General features: G+C 42.4%; 2 protein-coding genes across 13 annotated transcripts in view; one reads left to right on the plus strand and one right to left on the minus strand.

Annotated features, from left to right (window-relative positions):
- dock6 (dedicator of cytokinesis 6) overlaps positions 1 to 18,596 on the plus strand; it is a 36,254-nt gene that overhangs the window by 8,910 nt on the left and 8,748 nt on the right. The window contains exons 1-29 of one of the 12 annotated variants that reach the window (XM_071469732.1): positions 1,427 to 1,625; positions 3,579 to 3,666; positions 4,647 to 4,825; positions 5,043 to 5,111; positions 5,259 to 5,385; positions 5,843 to 6,055; positions 6,900 to 6,985; positions 7,102 to 7,168; positions 7,435 to 7,584; positions 7,762 to 7,842; positions 8,071 to 8,227; positions 8,379 to 8,509; positions 8,874 to 8,967; positions 9,084 to 9,246; positions 12,396 to 12,513; positions 13,318 to 13,388; positions 13,492 to 13,630; positions 13,759 to 13,860; positions 13,958 to 14,044; positions 14,420 to 14,651; positions 15,021 to 15,185; positions 15,293 to 15,465; positions 16,206 to 16,307; positions 16,732 to 16,818; positions 17,261 to 17,356; positions 17,470 to 17,610; positions 17,815 to 17,928; positions 18,047 to 18,217; positions 18,408 to 18,547. In XM_071469732.1, coding sequence (XP_071325833.1) covers positions 1,576 to 1,625; positions 3,579 to 3,666; positions 4,647 to 4,825; positions 5,043 to 5,111; positions 5,259 to 5,385; positions 5,843 to 6,055; positions 6,900 to 6,985; positions 7,102 to 7,168; positions 7,435 to 7,584; positions 7,762 to 7,842; positions 8,071 to 8,227; positions 8,379 to 8,509; positions 8,874 to 8,967; positions 9,084 to 9,246; positions 12,396 to 12,513; positions 13,318 to 13,388; positions 13,492 to 13,630; positions 13,759 to 13,860; positions 13,958 to 14,044; positions 14,420 to 14,651; positions 15,021 to 15,185; positions 15,293 to 15,465; positions 16,206 to 16,307; positions 16,732 to 16,818; positions 17,261 to 17,356; positions 17,470 to 17,610; positions 17,815 to 17,928; positions 18,047 to 18,217; positions 18,408 to 18,547 — 3,593 coding nt within the window. In that variant the 5' untranslated portion in view covers positions 1,427 to 1,575. Of the gene's footprint in view, positions 1 to 1,426; positions 1,626 to 3,578; positions 3,667 to 4,646; positions 4,826 to 5,042; positions 5,112 to 5,258; positions 5,386 to 5,842; positions 6,056 to 6,899; positions 6,986 to 7,101; positions 7,169 to 7,434; positions 7,585 to 7,761; positions 7,843 to 8,070; positions 8,228 to 8,360; positions 8,510 to 8,873; positions 8,968 to 9,083; positions 9,247 to 12,395; positions 12,514 to 13,317; positions 13,389 to 13,491; positions 13,631 to 13,758; positions 13,861 to 13,957; positions 14,045 to 14,419; positions 14,652 to 15,020; positions 15,186 to 15,289; positions 15,466 to 16,205; positions 16,308 to 16,731; positions 16,819 to 17,260; positions 17,357 to 17,469; positions 17,611 to 17,814; positions 17,929 to 18,046; positions 18,218 to 18,407; positions 18,548 to 18,596 lie in introns of those variants that run through there. The other 11 variants (XM_071469715.1, XM_071469724.1, XM_071469660.1 and 8 more) reach the window with 11 other exon arrangements.
- Positions 9,306 to 12,120, minus strand: angptl8 (angiopoietin like 8). The gene is made up of 4 exons (XM_071469973.1): positions 11,032 to 12,120; positions 10,403 to 10,552; positions 10,085 to 10,195; positions 9,306 to 9,985 (listed from the first exon to the last, which is right to left on the minus strand). Exons 1-4 carry the CDS (start codon positions 11,335 to 11,337, stop codon positions 9,977 to 9,979), a joined length of 576 nt encoding a protein of 191 aa, XP_071326074.1. The 5' UTR covers positions 11,338 to 12,120; the 3' UTR covers positions 9,306 to 9,976.

Consider the following 18,596-nt stretch of genomic DNA (forward strand, 5'->3'; position numbering starts at 1 on the left):
TCTGTCCTTGCTCTGCTTCAGCCAAGCCTCTGTCACGCAAGGTTAATTTTTCCTCCATCTCCCCTCTCTCCATTTTTCATATCTCTCCTATACAATTCATGCCATTCATCAGCCATCTCACAGAGGACGGCCCGAGTACCTGCAGCAGCTCTCCAGGGTGCTGAATAGGACGACTGTGGGCTAGAAGGAGTGAGCAGTGGAAGGGAGGGCTGCAGCAGCGAGAATGCCTATATTAATTCTTCTTAGTAGGCATAGGGGTATAGAGTGATTGCAGGTGGGGAGGAGGGAGATGTAGACCTGCCATTACAATAAACTGACAAGTCCTCCATTAGTGAGAAGAGTCACTGACAATGTCATCTGTCATCAGCTCAAACAGGACAGAGAGAGGACGCTGGCAAATATACAATAGAGTTTCAGACATATTTGTTTTATCCACCTTAAAGAATCCATAGCAGCCATTCATGGTTGTTTGTTTGAGAATTTTAATATATTCATGTATTAAGGGGCTGACTGATGAGACTTTCAATCCCTGTTTGCCAGAAGGCCACTAAAGACAGCTGTAGCTATTTCTCATCTCATTGTAGAGGTCAAATTTGAAGACTGAATCTTAAACAATCGCTGATGAGGCAAGGCTTTCTTTCTTCTCCAACCATGGTGAACAGCCCCACCTGCTGGCCTAGTCCCAGTACAACACTATAGATTATCTATTGGGGACAGGATATAAAGCAAGCAGTCCTCTAGATGTTGCTATTGTGCCTTTTTTTTTTTTTTTTAATTCTAATTCTATCCCAATGAAATTAAATTGGCATCAACAACAGGACCGTCCTTGTAAAGAATGTAACGGATTAAAAAGTGAATCAGAGAATGATCAAATCATGTTCCCCTCATTCAGCACAGTTCATGCCAATTGGTTTTGTATGTGGTGTTTAACAGAGTCATGTAATCAAAGTAAGGAAAAAGCACCGAAGCAAGACTCCGTGGGAGTATCGGCGCTCTTGAAACTTCTTTGGTCCGCTTCCTAAATTTTATACAGAAGTGAAACCTTAAACTGAAGTGGATATGCGCCATTATCAGGTGGCTCTAAACCGGTCAGGTGAGATTTCTGCATGAACAGATGGTGGAAATAGCCACCTAGGACAAGCTGGTCAAAACAGTGGAGACAAACAATAAGACCGGAAGTGAAGTGATGATTTCTATGGCGATATGAAATCGAAAAGCATCATAAACCTTCACTTACATTATTATACATATATAAAATTACACCGTAAATTATATTATATAAAACCGATGTTGTATCGTTACGTATAACTTACTAGAGAATTTGTAAGGGAGAAAAAAAACATGGTTTTATTTTGAAGTTTCACCGGATATAGTACGTCTATCATGTCCGACTTGACACAAACGGCCACGGTTCAGCTCCCGGCCGCTAGGAGGAACAAGGAGGGATCCCTGCCCGGTCCCAGCGTGGAGAAGGAAGCGGTCTGAGTGTCCGCGTCCACCGCAAGACGGGACGGTGGAGGAGGGAGAGTGCTTTCAGTTTGACTTCGAAGAGTTTCTTTACATGGGGACAAAAAAATGACATCCACAGCCAGCGAAAGGAGGGCGTTCGCTCACAAAATCAATCGGTGAGGCTCCAACAGAAGTTTATTGTTTAACAGCCCGCAGTTGGTGTGAGAGTGACCTGCTGGACGACACGGTACATATAGCAAGTATGCTAGGATTTCTAAAGGCATCACTGACCATAAATCGGTTGATATAAACACAGCTGAAAGGGAACAAAAGTTTGCCGGAGCAGTTTGCGCTCTCACAAAAGGTCTGTGACACTTTGAAGAGTTTAATAACCTGTGTGTCTACGTTATGGTAGCATCGTAAGAGCATTGTCACCAACAATGATTGAGCCACTTAAGGATAACACTGTGAAGCTGAAGGCTAATCTAACGAGTTAGATGTGGCATTAGAAAGTATTGAAACCGAGCAAAATGCTGTATATCAATATGGCAGTAAGTGACACTAGGATGTGTTGTTCTTATGTCGTGTGAACGCCTCGCAGCATTAATGTATTAACCTGTTTCCACATGTTGTAAACTGGTTCTCCCTCTCCACAACAAGCTGCAGCACTGCATGGACTGGAAATCTGTTCTTCAACCCTGGCTTGGAATAACATGTGTATTTGTGGAACTATTTGCAGACAAATCCCTAATCCCTATTTGCTGCAATTGATTTTTTTTTCTTTACAAATGTGACTTCCCGAACCTTTATTTTGTCCAGGGTTGTGCTATTCCTCTTGAACTGAATCACTCTCATCTTCACAGTTAATTTGACTGTCAAGAAAAAGCTTAGCCTTGTGCCCCCAGAAGCCTGTGAGAAAAAACAAACAGCATCACAGATTCTTATCATTGACCTCCAGTGGATTTTTTTCCTCCTCAGTGAAAACTTTGTTTGAAGCATTCCTGGATTGTGTTATGTTTTTTTTTTTTAATAGAAACTCTGGATTAGGCTCCATCCCAGGACGGCATTTTTTTGTCACTTTATTTATATGCCTGTTCATCACCAATAACATCTAACAGTCTCCTACTGCATTCCCCAAGTCCTGTCTTTCCTCTTCTTAGTGGGACCCAGACCATTGTTTAGTGCCGGATGCAGGAAGGGGTGGGAAGGGGTGTTCTAGCTATTGCAGTCGATAGCTTTCCTTTTTCCTGTTTGAAATGGAAGTGTATAGAGCTGCAGAAACTGGTTCCACCTTGTCTAAGGATATAGCATCGGCTCATGAAGTTTAAACAAGCTACTTTCAAAGAAAGCTGTGTCATCTTCAGGATTTTAGAAAGCCTAGCTTTATCTTCGAGATGTGGTGTAAAGGGCATAGATCCTCTCTGCAGTGCAGTCTTTGACCATTGATGCAATGAAGACATGAACCTTAGCTGTGCAATCATCATCATTGTTTGGGAAATGTTAAAGCTTCTGCAGCTGTTTATATGAGAGAAACACACATTTTGTAGTTCTAGAGGAGCAGCTGCTTTCTGTTTCAGTTTTTTTTTTTCCTGCATTGTCTTTCTTTAAGCCTCCCATTTGCCGTTAGTCCATAAAGACCATGGACAGAGCTCTGGCTCTGTGCCTGCTCCCTGGAGCCAGCTCGCCACCTCTCCATGGGATCTGCTCAAGTCCCCATTCAGAACAGCTGCTGGCCTTCAGCATCTCTACCAGTACCAGAGGCTGAAAACTGTGACAGGGGGAGGGCTTAGGAGATCGTATAGGCATCTCTTTGAAACTTAGAGATTGAGCCGTGCCAGTGCAGATGAACTTTGTGCTTCTGCAGTCTGAAAAACATAATTGAGTGTGAAGAGACTGTGTGAATTAAAGTTTTTCTTTTGTTCTGGGATTTGTACCTAAGTGGAGTATGCAAACATTGGCATCATATCGGATTTATGCATCCACACATCAAATAAAATGCTTTATATTTTATTTATCCTGAGATGATTTTTGCAGCTAGTTTTCACAGAATTGTCATGTCTCGGGCTAATTTGTGCTTTTGTTCTCTGTTTAAATATCTGCCAAATCTTTTATGTCTTTCTCTTGCTTAGGACGGTTGCTGCAGAGGTCCGAAAACAAGTATCCAGAGAGTATGGTTCTCCTCAGCTGTCAAAGAAACGAGGCGGCGCACACCACCCTGTGAGTCACCCTGTATTTAATCTGCTGGAGTTTGAAGCCAGCAGGTTTGAAGTCCCAATTAGCAAGGTCAGAAGTTGATGGGTGTAACTTTGTGAGATACGTTTAAGTAGTGTAGGTGAGTGTAGTTTTAATTAGTGCTGACAGCTGGCATGAAGGGAGGTGGTTTTGAAACATGATATACCTGCTCCTGCTCACCTGTGTTGTTTTACAGCTAGGCTCGGTTTCTGCATGGATGCTCACCCAAAATAGAATAAAGGGCCGTTATATAAGATACTTTGTTTTGGAAAATGTCTGTCACATTACAACGAAGATGTCCAAATTTGTAATTAGTCCAACAGAAATGTAGGAATACTCAGTGGGCTCTGCTGTGAACCAGAAACCCCTGAGAAAGCAGACATAGGTTGGGAAACAGAGTCTGTTTACTCCTTGTACTGTAGAAATGTCTCATATGGGCAAAGGAGACAAGCTAAAATATGTTTTAGGTTACTGCTGACGAGGTGATGTATTAAACTCTAATTTACTTAAGTGCTTCAGTGGTTTTATGAACAGTGTGTGACTGCTAGGAGTAGTGGCTATGGCTGATTCTGCTTTGGCTGTAACCCAAACAAAGGAGGGGGAGTTTATCGTGAAGAACTGAGAAAGTGAAAACTGAAAACTGAAAATGAAAAGTTATCAACCTAACGCAGCATTTAAACACAACATTAATCTGATCCTTTTAGCATCTTTGACATTTGTACATGTACACTGTGCAAGTTTTTGTCAACTGATTGTTGTGTTTAGTGGGAAATGCCCATAATGAAATGACTTAACACTAACAGAATATTTTCTGTGATACATACGCATATTCACAAAGATGTGTAATAAAAAGATGAATATTATCAGTCTAGCCTTGTGTCTCCTGTCCTGCTGATCAAGTTGGGATCTGTCATTATGGCCATGTCATAGTTAATGGTACATAATATTTTAATGTTGATTGACAGTTGCCCCTGACAGAGGTGGTTGAGCCCGTAGACTTTGAGGAATATGTGAGCAGTCACGCTCCGGCTGTGGAGCCTGGCCCCCTCAGACAGCTTACGGAGTTCCCCCAGGATGACCTGGAGCTCCTCCAGCTGGACAAAGAGTGCACTACACTGGAGCCCCCACTGCCAGAGGAGGAGGAGTAAGTCCAGCTGCTAATGGCCAACACAACCCTCATACTGTAACATACACATCCCTCTGTGCTTTTTGCAGTGTCACACACAGAGGATTAATATTACTGTAACGGAGGACAAACATCCCTGCAGATAGGAACAAAGCCTTCCTTTCTGTGACTCTGTGAGTGAACATAAATATTAAAAGCATGTTTTGCTCAATTATTAATGTGTTTTTCTATGTAGCTCATTGGATCCCAGAGTGAGAGATGCCTTGGCAGTCTACACAGATGACTGGCTTGTCATTCAAAGAAAGTAAGTGGCATCAGCTGTGTTACCAGTTGAATTAACCCAGTTTTTTTCATCCATTGTTTAATAATGTGCACCACTTTTCCCCGTTCACGCTCCAGGTGATTGACAGTTACATTATTACTGAGATAACTTTTTACTTTTTTTTTGTAGGTATCAGCGCTACAGCACCACATACACCCCTCACAACTCTGAGCGACAGAGGGAGAGGCAGCAAGGGCTGGTCAAACAGACCTTTGAACTGGACGAGGCGGCCGCTGCTGAGCGCCAGGATGACCAGGTAGCTGATGGTGGTATTCTAAGGACTCGTTATCTGAAACACTGAAAAGCCAGTCGTTTAAGGTTCATTAAACACATTATACTGATCTGCTGTACATACAGTGTTGCCAGGAGTAAAAGCTTAAAAGATTTATCATGCTCCATCATTTACTACCTGGACAAAGAGATGGAGAAAATAGCCAGCCAATGAGGCGCTTAGGAGTTATGTAGTATGTTATGAGTAAATTCTGCGCAGTGAGTTGATCATATGGAGAATGAGTAATGGATTAATGGATATACCTTGCCCATTATCCACTGCACATTCTCCATATGAATCATATTTAATAGGTATTGGTAATAAGGGAATAGGATCTATAACGTATTGTTCTCCTCATCTTTCAAAAACATCTTTGCCTGCAGGAACAAAAACAAAACAAACAAATGATCTCACCTCTTTGTCTCACTCTGATGTGTTCCAGGATGACGCAAAGCGGCGCTCAGTTAGTCTCGATGAGACTCCTCGGGGCAGCTGGGCCTCCAGCATCTTTGACCTGAAGAACTCCTCCCCAGACGCTCTGCTGCCGTCCGTGCTGGAACGCACAGCTGCAGAGGACATGGACCACCGCAATACGGAGGCACGCCTGCAGGGGCGCCACAGTGACCTGCTGGGCCTGTACCCTCCCCCTGATGAGGTATGTGTCCAACGAGCCGAATCCTCCTCTGTTGTGAAACAGTCTATGTCAAAAGTAATAAACCTGTAGATTATTATTACATCGTAATTCTTGATCATTCGTTTTTATTAAGTAATACAGTTTCTTGAGCTTTACCCAGTTGATGCAGGGTAGTATCAAAATCAATGGAATTGATTACATTTTTATTAAATACAGGCTTATTATGCTCATGGGAAAATGGGCTGTGGCCCTGCATCACACAGGAAAGGCCACATATTTAACAAGTGAGGTAATTGTCTAAACCTTAATACAGTAAGGAACTACACTGACAGATATGTTTCTATTAGGGAAATGATCTGGTACACAGACAGTGATGCATTTAGAGGCGTTTGTTTGAAATTAGTGAAAGAACAACTTAGTAGTTTATGTTTTCAGCAATAACCACCAAAGCTACGGAAAGTCAAATGTCATGAAGAAGAAATAGTTTTCAGTACTATCTGCACAGACTGATTTTAACTTGATATCAGAGATCACTGCTTGACGCTGCAACCAGCAGAGCACTCTGATGGAAATGTTAGTATATGCAGCTGCCATTTGTTTCCGCTCGGAGTAACATTATTGGATGTTCCCATAAAGTGGAAGCACAGCCTCTTCTATGGAACTGTTTGCTTTTCTTCCCTCTGTGTTCTCCTTCTCTCACTACATCCTTCTTTCTTTATATCTGTGTACACACCCTCGCTTTCTCAGCAGCCACGTTGCCATGACATCTGTGTAAATGTTATGCTTTTGTGTGTGTGTGTGTGTGTGTGTGTGTGTGTGTGTGTGTGTGTGTGTGTTGTACATGGCTCTGTTGTTTGTGTGACAGGATGAAGCAGTAGAAAGATGCTCTGTTCCTGAAGTGCCCAAAGAACACTGTGGCCAGAGGATCATGGTCAAGTGTCTGTCTCTGAAGTGAGTAACATTTTGAATATAACTGACATTTATATCTTCATCCACTGATTAACTGTTAGAAATACCCCTGATGCTTTCCATATTTGAGAACCACTGTATATTTTGCCTTTCCTTAGGTTTGAAATAGAAATTGAGCCAATATTTGGAACACTTGCCCTCTATGATGTCAAGGAAAAGAAAAAGGTATTTTTGTTACAGTAGATCAGATTTGTTTTATTTGGTACGATGAGTATTCTTCCAATGACTTTCAGTCTGTAAAACCACTTACGTAATGCTGAGCTCATGCTCAACTAATCGAATTTTCCTTGTCTCAAAACAGTCTAAGTGGTCTTGCGGTTTAGATCACTGAGTCATAACTGGATTAAAATCCCTTGACGTGCATTTCCATTATCATCTTTCCTTCCCCTCTCTCTCCTGCTTCCCGCTTATCTCAATCTTCCCTCCAACAGATCTCTGAGAATTTCTACTTTGACCTGAACTCGGATCAGATGAAAGGGCTACTTAAACCCCACACACCTCATATAGCCATATCCACACTGGCCCGCTCCGCCATCTTCTCCATCACATACCCTTCCGCCGATATCTTCTTAGTCATTAAGGTACTGAGAACCCCCAGTTTTACACTTTTACACTGACTTAATGTTAATGATTTCTCATTGGTTAATTCAGACATTCACTTTCCCTTTTATCCAGCATTTTAAGGGCGACTTATAATTACATTTAATTTGAATACACAATGTCCAGATATTGCAGAATGTACATCTTCTGTATTTCAGCTCGAGAAAGTCCTTCAACAAGGAGACATTGGTGAATGCTGTGAACCCTACATGGTCATGAAAGAATCAGATTCTTCTAAGGTATTGGAGCCAAAATGTATTTTAAACTGTTGCAATGCTCAGGGCTGGCAGCCAGCATGTCATTGGACCCTTTTACAGTCTAGTCACAAGCATTTCTCAATTCTCTCTGGTAGCTGCAATATTTACCATCTTTTTTTTTTGTCCTTCAGATGTGCTGGCCATTGCAGATATTTGAACCTACGTGTTTTGATTTTAATTTTTATCATATCTTGTCCACTCCCACTTCAGCACAAAGAGAAGCTGGAGAAGCTGCGTCTGCAGGCAGAGCAGTCATGCAGTCGTCTTGGTCAGTTTCGCATGCCTTTTGCCTGGACGGCCATTCACCTTCTCAACATTGTCAGCAGTGTGGGAGGTCTGGATCGGTCAGACCCGGACTCTGACTCTGGTACTGCTGACTCCAAACATGTCCCCACTATCATACAGTCTCCCACATGTACATACACACAGCATTCAACTATTGACAGTGACAGAAGTATTGTGAAATTAACATTCATGCATTTGCCTCTCTAATACAATAGGATATGTCCTCCTTCCAGAGCGAAAAAGTCATGGAACGTGGAATGAGAGGAAGAAGAAGGCCTTTGAGCGCATGAGTGTTGGCGACGACATGTGTAACTTTGCCACTTTCCGACCTGCAACACTTACCGTCACCAACTTCTTCAAACAGGTCAGACTCTGTCTAGGAGTCATACTTATGCCTGGTGTTGTTTTTGCGTTGTTACACTTGTAACACTTGTACACTTGTGTGTATATATATATATATATATATATATATATATATATATATATGAGAGGAATAGAACTGGCAAGGAAACAGTTTACATTATAAAGTATAGTAAAGAGAAGAGATTCAGGCAATTGTTGTTATTTTAGTTGTGTAGTTAAACATATATTCTAATGCAGATTATAACCTGCAGTTTCCACCAAAACGAGTGTGCTCAAGTTCAACCACAAGTACTGCCTGTCATTATTTTGTGTAAGACTTTTGTAATCCCAATACAACCTGTGTCCTCCTGCTTGTGTGCATGAAGGAGGGGGACAGACTAAGTGATGAGGACCTCTACAAGTTTCTGGCAGATATGCGCAGACCATCATCTGCTCTGCGGCGACTGAGACCCGTTACAGGTGAGCATGACTTCCACACAGTCAAGATATTTACTGTGTCTGTAAATATGATTCATGTACAAATATCCTTCGTGTCTGTGTCTTGTTGTGTATCTATGACTCATTTTGTCCCTCAGCCCAGTTGAAGATCGACATCTCTCCAGCTCCGGACCTGCCTCATTACTGTCTGTCACCGGAGCTGCTTCACGTCAAGCCTTACCCCGACCTGCGTGTTCGCCCAACCAAAGAGGTGCAGGAGTTCCCTGCTCGCTATGTATACACTCCACACACCACCTACAGGTGAGGGTTCACCTCTCAAAGTCACACACACACACACGCTGTAAGTAGCAGGTTCTGAATTTCAAATTAAAACACATTTTTATTTATATCATTGTTTTGTAAAATATATAAATACAAAAACAAGCATTTATCTCAGAGTTTTTCAATATATGTTAAAAATAACCCATGGCACTGTTTGATGAAACAAAATCTTCTAATAATTTAATACCTTTATTTGAATGGCTAAAAACTTTTTAATAGAAAATTTACAAAGTACATCAAAGTAAAGACAAAACAATATTGCATAAGAAATACACTCAGTTGGCAGTTCATTAAGTACATGTAGCTAAAACTAATGCAGTCAAATACAACAGTCCTGCAGTAAATCCTCCCTTCACAGAGGTTATAATGGTCAGTTTTTATTGAAATTGTTTCAGAGAAGTGTTGATTCTGTTTCAACACAAACTGATTATTGTAACTGCTGTGTGTGTGTGTGTGTGTGTGTGTGTGTGTGTGTGTGTGTGTGTGTGTGTGGGGGGGGGGGGGGGATTTATCGCAGGACTGCTGTATAAGACTGCATTAGTTTTAGCAAGTAGATGACAGCTACAAAAACAAGGAAATAATCATAAGCGTGCTGAGGGAAAATATGAAAAGGCTGTACAGTAGATCTGTAGTATACATAGCAGGGTTGGAAGGGAGTGCAGTGACGTTTCAGAGATGAGCTGTAGGTGGGAGACCTCAGTGGTGAATCTTAAATCAGCTATGTCATAGCAGGAAGGGAATAAAATGGTAAATTTAATGAAACGAAAAACATCAAAAGTTCAAAACATCAAATGGATATTTTGAACATGTGACTCACCATCTTCTGCAGTTTAGAGAGCTGCTCATTCTGAGTCTCTATGTTCTCTTTTTGAAACTGGGTCAAATGCTGTAAACCTCTCAAGACAGTGGAGTGCTCCTCTGCTCTCTCCTAATAACAGGAAAAAAGTTAAAGTAACCTGTTTTCTGTATGTCAATAAATCAGTGATATTGGTATTCAAGTATGTAAAATTGTCTGGTGCCTTTGCATTAACCAGAAGTGAATGTCGGCAGGCTGGGGGGACACGGGGCTAACGGTAAGGATTGTTTCTTCTGTCTCTAAACTGTCACTGTAAACAGGCTTTCAACTTTCTGTTACCTGCAGCTCTTTGATGCTGGTGGGTACCGAGTTGTTGAGATGCATCTCCAACCTTCTCACTTTGGTTTCCAGCTCCACTTCTTCCTGCTCCACGCTGGCCAGCCAGTCTTTAGTCATCTTGGTCTGAGCTTGTTGCTTTGCCATCTGGTCCTGTCAAAAGAGCATCTGTCCAGATTATCCTCTTCTCCCCCACTGACGATCCCAGTGCAGCTGGCAGCTGCCTGCCCCACAGTTTAACATGCAGCTTTCTAATGACACTCTCACTCTCTTATCTCAGATAAAAGAGTTTGATTTATCCATATACATCAGGAAAGTCAATTAAAGGATCATATGATGAGGTCTTACAAAAGAAGAAGCACAGAATAGTTACTTAAAACTTTATGTAGACGTGGTATCGGCGTTGTTGTGGTTTTTAGTATTTTTTTCAAATCACCAAAGACCTGCTTTGTTATGTCTGCTCAGCTGTGGACACAAGTGAACACAGAAGTTTAATCTGATAAATTGCCTCTATGTTCCTGTGCTCCTGCATGTTTTGGCTTCAATTCTCAGCGGTTATCTCTCTTGTAACAACACAACCATGCAACATCAAACGGGAAATCAGCTGTTTACATATTTTTGAGTTTTATTACCTGTAGCAACTGTATCACTTCTTTCATCTCTTTCTCTACCTCCGCTGCCTGCTCGGTCTCCTGTCCCAGCTTTTGGAGATTCCCTTCATGGGTCATCAAAGTCTGGCTGATTTTCGCTATCTTTGCCTCAGTGGTTTCATAAACATAGTTAAGGGATTCGCTGAACTGAATGACACCAAACATGAGCACATTGACCTCTTCCTGCGGTGCAGCCTTGTCTTCCATCTTGCTGGTCTTGGTGAGCGGAGCTGCATGGACTGCTCTTAAACCCCCAACCACACAAAGGAAGCACAGGCCCCAGATCATGTTGATAATAACTGTCGCTTACAAACTGACTGAAGTCTAGTCATCTGTTTCACTCACTCTTGTGTGATTGCTTTTCCAGCAATTCAGAAAGTTTGCTTGATGCAAAATCCCAGAAATGACGAAGAAAAGGTGTAAAAAATAATATTTGTCTGTCACAGCTGTGCAGAGGTGAGCATCATCAGAATAGCTCCTGGATGATGAAGTTGTAGGTTGGTCACTGCGCCTTATATTTGGATGTGTACATGCAACACCGTGGTAAAACATTAGCTCGGCGGTGGTTCGATCATAGGTCTTCTCTGTGATCTCAGTGACCTTGCCCTGAAGTTTAACCCTAAATGACATTTTATCATTTAGGTCACAAACACATGTGACATACATAACTATGTATGTAACACTTGTCTTTAATGCTTCCCAGTGAGCATTGGAAAGCATTCGCAATCACAATATGTGCAGTAAATGTTATTTTATTTCAGAGTTGTGTGATTTTTATGGGGAGTCATGGCATCTTGACAAGTGAATAAAATCTGCTGTTTCAAAATATGAACAAACGTTACCTCTGATGTTTGACTTGGAGAGGAGCTTAGGTGACTTTTACCAAACAAATCCACCGCTGGGTCACATTTTTCCCACATGTACACATAAAACTCAATGTCATCCCTTTTCTGTCAATAAGAATATTACATGTTTTTTTTTTTTTAGGTTTTCAGGAATGGTTGATGCAGCCTGATGTGTAACATTGTTGACAACTTCAGCTGAAACCAGGGATTGAAACATTAACCGTCAAACAGTGTTTCTTTAACTCCCTCATGGCTTTGCACAGTTTTTACTCTGTCCTTGTGACCTTTCTCTCTTCTCCAAGCCAACTATGGTCACAGTTTAAAACATGATATCAAGACAGCCATGGTTAACATATGTCTGGTGGAGGCAGCCACTGTCATGAGGCTGTTTCAGAAAAAGTGACATTTTCTACATGAATCATGAAGTGCACGGCTCACATGAAAGTAAAAAGCCCTCTGAATGAGACATTAATGTGCGCCTTGGATTGTTTTGCCTTCCAGGAATCTGCTATATGTTTACCCACAATCTCTGAACTTCAGCAGTCGTCAGGGCTCAGTGAGAAACATTGCTGTGAAGGTTCAGTTCATGGCAGGAGAGGACCCCAGTCAAGCTTTGCCGGTGAGTCACAGTCGAGGATAATCAAGTGACATGACTGCGGGTAAAATGAAATTCCAGTTACAAAGAACAGCTTGGGGCAGTGAAATGCGATATGATGTCCTCTTGGGGAAAGCAAACTTCTTCAAAGCAGCGCATGTTACACAGCAAATGTTTGTCATAACCGATTCTTTTTTTTTTGTTGAATATCAAATTGCCACAAACCACAAATTTACCTGTCTTGTATCTACCAATCTCCCCGTGTAGACCTTGGAAATCACTGTTAAAAGTTTCTAGTTTTCTCCTTCACAGAGGCTGTGGTCAAATTAAATTTATGTCAGTTACAGTGGATTCCAGTGGTGACAAGCTAAAGCGGAACTAATGTCAAAATGATCAGAGGAACTTCTCAGATCGCTCTTCCAACAGAATCCTTTTTTTGTTATCTTATTATCTACAGGCTTAGTTTATTCAAAACACTGAAATCCAGCTAAATATACTGCACTGCAAGAGTATTGCTTTAAACATTGGCCCAGTTAAACTGTTGTGATATCACCTAATATAGTAGATAGCATAGATTGAAATGTGTCTATGTAAATTGCTTATTCAGGTTCATAGAAGATTTTATTAAGGTAAAGGTTTCATCATGAATTGCAAATGTTTAAGGTCAAAAATGTGTTGGAGATTTTTCAGCTTAAACCTGATGATGGTAACAGTGCAAAGTGTGGTTTAGTTGTAAAGTGAACAACACTCAGTGAAGTTCTGGAAACATACTGACTGAGATTCTTTAAAGCAGTGATGTGATTCTGACTAAAGAGTGCCTCCCATTAGGTCATCTTTGGAAAGTCGAGCTGTGCTGAGTTCATGAAAGAGGCGTACACCCCTGTCATCTACCATGACAAGTAAGGCTCAGTCACCCGCTGACCCTCTACTGGCGTCTTTCCAGCTTTTCTCCTTCCTTCGCAGTGTCTTCTGTTAACGTTTTGTTTAACTCGTGCCCTGAAGGTCTCCTGAGTTCTACGAGGAGATGAAGATGAAGATTCCTGCCAATCTGACAGACAACCACCACCTGCTGTTCACCTTCTACCACATCAGCTGCCAGCCCAAACAGAACACTCCTCTGGAGACCCCCGTGGGCTACACTGTGAGCACACTCCTTCAGCTGCCGCCCCCCCCAATTTAACACATCCACCCACACACACTTTTGTTTGAAAGCTCCTTCTGTTGTCTTGCCATCGGTAAGAGGCCATATTTCTCTCTCTCTGCCTGCAGTGGATCCCTCTGATGCAGCATGGCCGACTACGCACCGGCTCCTTCAGTCTGCCCGTCTCAGTGGAAAAGCCTCCACCCAGCTACTCTGTGCTCACCCCTGACGTGAGTGTGTTTAAAAGAGATTATGTGAATATCAGTTTGCCTGCCATCACCTGCTCCTTTGTGAGTGTTAAATGAGTTGGTTGTCACTCTGTGGCAGGTTCAGCTCCCAGGCATGAAGTGGGTGGATAATCACAAAGGAGTGTTCAATGTCGAGGTGACAGCGGTGTCCTCGGTTCACACTCAGGTATGCATATATGTTTTTTTTATACTGAGCACCAGTGGAATGAGGTTGGAGTTACAGGGAGAGGTCTGGCAATTATAATGATTAACATCAGCATCTATAGGTTTCATTTAATGTGAATGAAAATGCCCATAGTTGTTCTATGGAAACAAAACTGTCACAGACAGTCGACAGAGATGCTGCCAACTCAGAATTCTTTAAAGTCTATTACAGCTCTGTAAGTGAGCCGTGTCTGGATGTAATTTCTTCTTACTTTATATTCAAAAACCCACAGAGACCCTGAATCCTGTCATAAAAGTATTGGGTAATATAAAGACAGTGCTGCCTCTGCTACTGAATTCAGTCGGTGCTTATTATTCACTGTGCTTGTTCCTGTAGGACCCCCTCCTGGATAAGTTCTTCACTCTCGTCTATGTTCTGGAGGAGTACTCCTTCCCCTTCCGCCTGAAGGATGGCATCATAACCGAGGCTAACATGGAGGCAGAGCTGAAGACCAGTATGGCTGCACTGAGAGGGGCTCTGCTGGACACCTGTGTCAGGTTTTTGCACCAGCTGCTCAACAAGCTCATTCAGCTCATCATCTACCCACCTTGTATCGCGGGTCAAATTGGTGAGTGAGTTCTGAAAGAGACCTATTTTATCTTCATTCTGCCTCTGGAGATTTGAAGTGCACCTGGAACAGGGCTAAAATGCTAATTCTGACAATTTAAGTGGATGATTTGATGATTATTCATATCATAATTATGGTTCTTGATAAACTGTTAAATACCCTTAATGTGTCTTCCATCAGTTACATTGACATACAAGACAGAACACCTGATACGCCAGATAATGCAGTATCTATTACTCAATAGATCAAGTTGTGTTAATGTTTTGGTTTGGCTAAACATTACCGTGACATCCTGAAGCGTAAGTCAAACTACGCATAAATCACTCCACAGTTATGTAAGTTAATGTGTGGCTCATTCTTAATCTACAGTGAACCTGGGCCGTGTTGCCTTCGAGGCTATGGCTTTGTTGGTCAACCAGATACACAAGAACCTGGAGGGGAACCAGGATCAGCACGGCCGCAACAACCTGTTGGCGTCCTACATCCACTACTGCTTCCGCCTGCCCACCGCCGAACCTGTAATGCCCCCGACGGGTGAGTCCCCAGACTAAACTACAGATAAACAGAGAGACGGGCTTTCATTTGACCACATTTCAATCTGTTGATTTGCTAACATTTCTTTTCCTCACCTTCATAAGGAGCAGGCACCCAGTCCTACGAGATGCCAATGCAGTACGCCACCTTATCGAGAGCAACAGCCCGCCCGAGCAGCCTGCACCTGTCCCGCTCCAAGAGCATCAGCAACTCCAACCCTGACCTGGCCAGCACGCCAGTTTCTCCTGACGAAGAGGTGCAAAGGATCATAGGGAGCAAGGTGAGTTTATTAGAGCTGTTACTGTAGTTAGTGTGTATGTAAGATCTGGAAAAGCTTTTAAGACCTTTTGAAGGTCATGACAGCTGTTAAATACTAAAAAAGTTCTTCTTATATGTTGTGAGAAATCTGTACCAATGTATTTGCACATTAATTTTAATTTTATTAATGTTATTCTGTGTGGCATTGAAAAGGTCTTGTAGTTATGAGTAATGAGTAACAATGTTATTTGTGATGGGGATTGTGACTAGTTTGCTTCCCTAGTACATAAACAAGAAACAGCAGCACAAAGGACTGTGTCTGTATTTTTTTTATGGTACCCCTTGGGCCACATCCCCAAACTCTTTATCCAATATTAGTCTCTTATTTTGTTGTAATGATACTGCTGCCCTCCCTTGTCTCATCTCTTCACAGCAGATTCAATAGTCTGAGGCTGACTGAGAGCTCTGTGCCCTCAGTTAATGATGCCGTCAGTCAAAAATGCAATTACGCTTTGTGCCGCTGTCCCTTGTGATTCCTACAGTACCCCCAGCCCTTCTTTTGTTCTCCCCCCTCTTGCTTTGGTTTCTGTTTTTAGCTTCACTTTTCACATCCCTTATTTTTGTTTCCTTGAAAAATTTCTCCTTCATGTAATCTCCTGTGTGGTAATTATCTTCCCTCTACTCACTGTGCCCTTGCCTCTTGCCGCTCTATGTGTGTTTGTGCGTGTGTGTTTTGTGTGTGTCTCCGGTGGCTTATGGCAGGGCATTGACCGCTCCCACTCCTGGGTAAACTCTGCTTATGCCCCTGGGGGCTCCAGATCTGTGCTACGCCGGAACCCCAACTCCAGCTGTGAGCTCAAGCAGGTGCCAAATCCCTCCTCCTCCTCCTCCTCCTCCTTCACCTCCTCCTCCTCACCTTCATCATCTCCATCTCCATCCTGAACAATCTCTGATCAACTCTCGTGGGTCAACTCCTACCTCAGTTCTCAGGAGTTGTATATATACGTGTGCTTCTTTCTGCCTGTCACTGCTAGCCATGTACGCTTCTTGATCCACAACGACACGTTCTCCGTCCTTTACAATTCATCTTCTCACCGCCGCTTAACAGACCATATCTGTTTTTGTTTGAATGACGCACTCTCTGCCTGGGGCTCGTCAGATTTCTTACCAGCCTTGCGCTCATCAGAGTTCATAGAGAGTTCTCTGACCACCCGTCCATTTCCATTCATCCATTTTCGCATCGCTTTGTCCTCATCTCTGTGTTCACTTCACCATCACTCCATGTCAGGCAAACGACCGCAGCTGCAATCGCATGTCTGCCTTTCTGGACAGCGTGGCCTTGTTTTCAGTTCCCACAAGGCAGATTACCAAGAAGGTAAAACTGGCATCTACTATAACATCCTGTAAAACTGGCAGTCACCATTACAGACTAACACATTTTGATGTCCTAACATTCATCAACTGTCAATATCATTAACACTAATCAACATTCACAATTGTTACTGTGTGTGAGGAGTTAAACATTTGCTTCTTGATACACTTACAGTCAATGGTTTATTGTGTTGATTTGTCTGAAGATTTCAAGACTTAATCTGTGTTAAATATATTTATATCATCAATGTTTAACCTACAATAATCTTCTTTTTTTTCTTTTTTTTTTTTAAATTGTGACAAGGACATGAATATCTTTTACAAACCACAGTTACTCGCTCCTTGCGACGACAAACGCACACAATTTTAATCTAATTAGCTCATCTAGTTTCTGAAATGGTTTCCTTGTACGAGCTAAAACCTGGTCTGTGTTGGTTCATGCCTAGCTCCTGCATGAGGAGCTAGCTTTACAGTGGGTGGTCAGCACCAGCACAGTGAGGGAAGCAGCGCTGCAGCAGGCCTGGTTTTTCTTCCAGCTTATGGTCAGTATGCAGCTGAACACTATCTAAACAGTCTAAATCTAAAGAATTGTAACAGCAGGAAAGGTAAAATTTTCATTAAGTGACTAGGTTTTCTTATTTGCCCTTTCCTTCAGACAAAGAGCATGTCCCATCACTTATTCCTCACCTCGAAATTAGACATTCCCAGGCGTCAGCGTTTCCCAGACCGCTTTGTGGACGACATCGCTGCACTTGTGTGTGCCATCAGTGCAGACATTGCCAGCAGATACCACAAGGTACACATTAGCTGAGTATTGACCAATAAAAGATGACAATGGTTTTAACGTTTCTGTGAAATAGAAAGTTGCCATTATGCAATGCTCAACCAGTATTCCACTCAGTGATGGAATTAACCTAATGTACAGTATCATGTTTTTCCTTTTTGTCTAATTATATCCACCCATTTCTCTGGCATGAATATCTCCTCCTCTCTCTCTCAGGATGTGGAGCTTGTTGAGAGGTTAAACAGCAGTCTGGCCTTCTTCCTGAATGACCTGCTGTCTCTCATGGACCGGGGCTTTGTGTTCAACCTCATCCGCTCCTACTACAAACAGGTGCCTTTTGCCTCCCTCCCCGTTTTCCTCTAATATCAAACACGCTTTTACTCCCAGTGCTCCCACGCATATTTTAAAACAGCTTTTACTGTCTCAAACAAACTTGTGTGCTAAATAGATTGCCAGCAAGCTCCACACAGCGCAGAACCCCAGCTCTCTGAATGCACTGAGGATGGACTTCACTCGTATTGTCTGCAGCCACGAGCACTACGTCATCCTCAACCTGCCGTGCTCAACGCTCAGCCCTCCAGCCTCCCCCTCCCCCTCAACTTCCTCCACCACCTCACAGGTAACTGGAAACTGTAATTCAACTTTTTTAATTCCCTTATCAGGTGTCATGTTATAGAAAGGATGCAATTGATGTTTACTTCTGTTGGTTGATTGTGCTGTTTATTTTGGGACAAAAATGTAATTTAACTGAACTAAAATCTGTTGTTACTGCCCTCTTATTCTTTTATCCCTCTGCTCACTGTCCGTAGAGTTCAGCATTTTCCAGTATGGTGCAAGACCAAGGTGTGGCCACCATGTTTGAGCTCTCCGTCCCTTTTCGCCAGCAGCACTTCCTGTCTGGTCTGCTGCTTACCGAGCTCTCTCTCATTCTCGATCCTGATGGAGAAGGGTGTGTTGTTATTAGTTGCATATATACTGATTTCAGCTCATTTGAGAGA

The sequence above is a fragment of the Trachinotus anak genome, unplaced genomic scaffold (assembly GCF_046630095.1).
Source record: "Trachinotus anak isolate AG129_WGS33_773 ecotype Australia unplaced genomic scaffold, CSIRO_AGI_Tana_v1 ptg000003l, whole genome shotgun sequence".
Taxonomy (NCBI): domain Eukaryota; kingdom Metazoa; phylum Chordata; class Actinopteri; order Carangiformes; family Carangidae; genus Trachinotus; species Trachinotus anak.

Bases quoted from the DNA above. Each gene is read 5' to 3' on its own strand.
- angptl8 (XM_071469973.1), bottom strand. From the start codon at position 11,337: ATGATCTGGGGCCTGTGCTTCCTTTGTGTGGTTGGGGGTTTAAGAGCA. The intron at 10,553-11,031 runs GTAATAAAACTC...CTCTTTTGACAG, and splicing joins AAGTGATACAGTTGCTACAG to GACCAGATGGCAAAGCAACA. The intron at 10,196-10,402 runs GTAACAGAAAGT...TCCTGTTATTAG, and splicing joins CCAGCATCAAAGAGCTGCAG to GAGAGAGCAGAGGAGCACTC.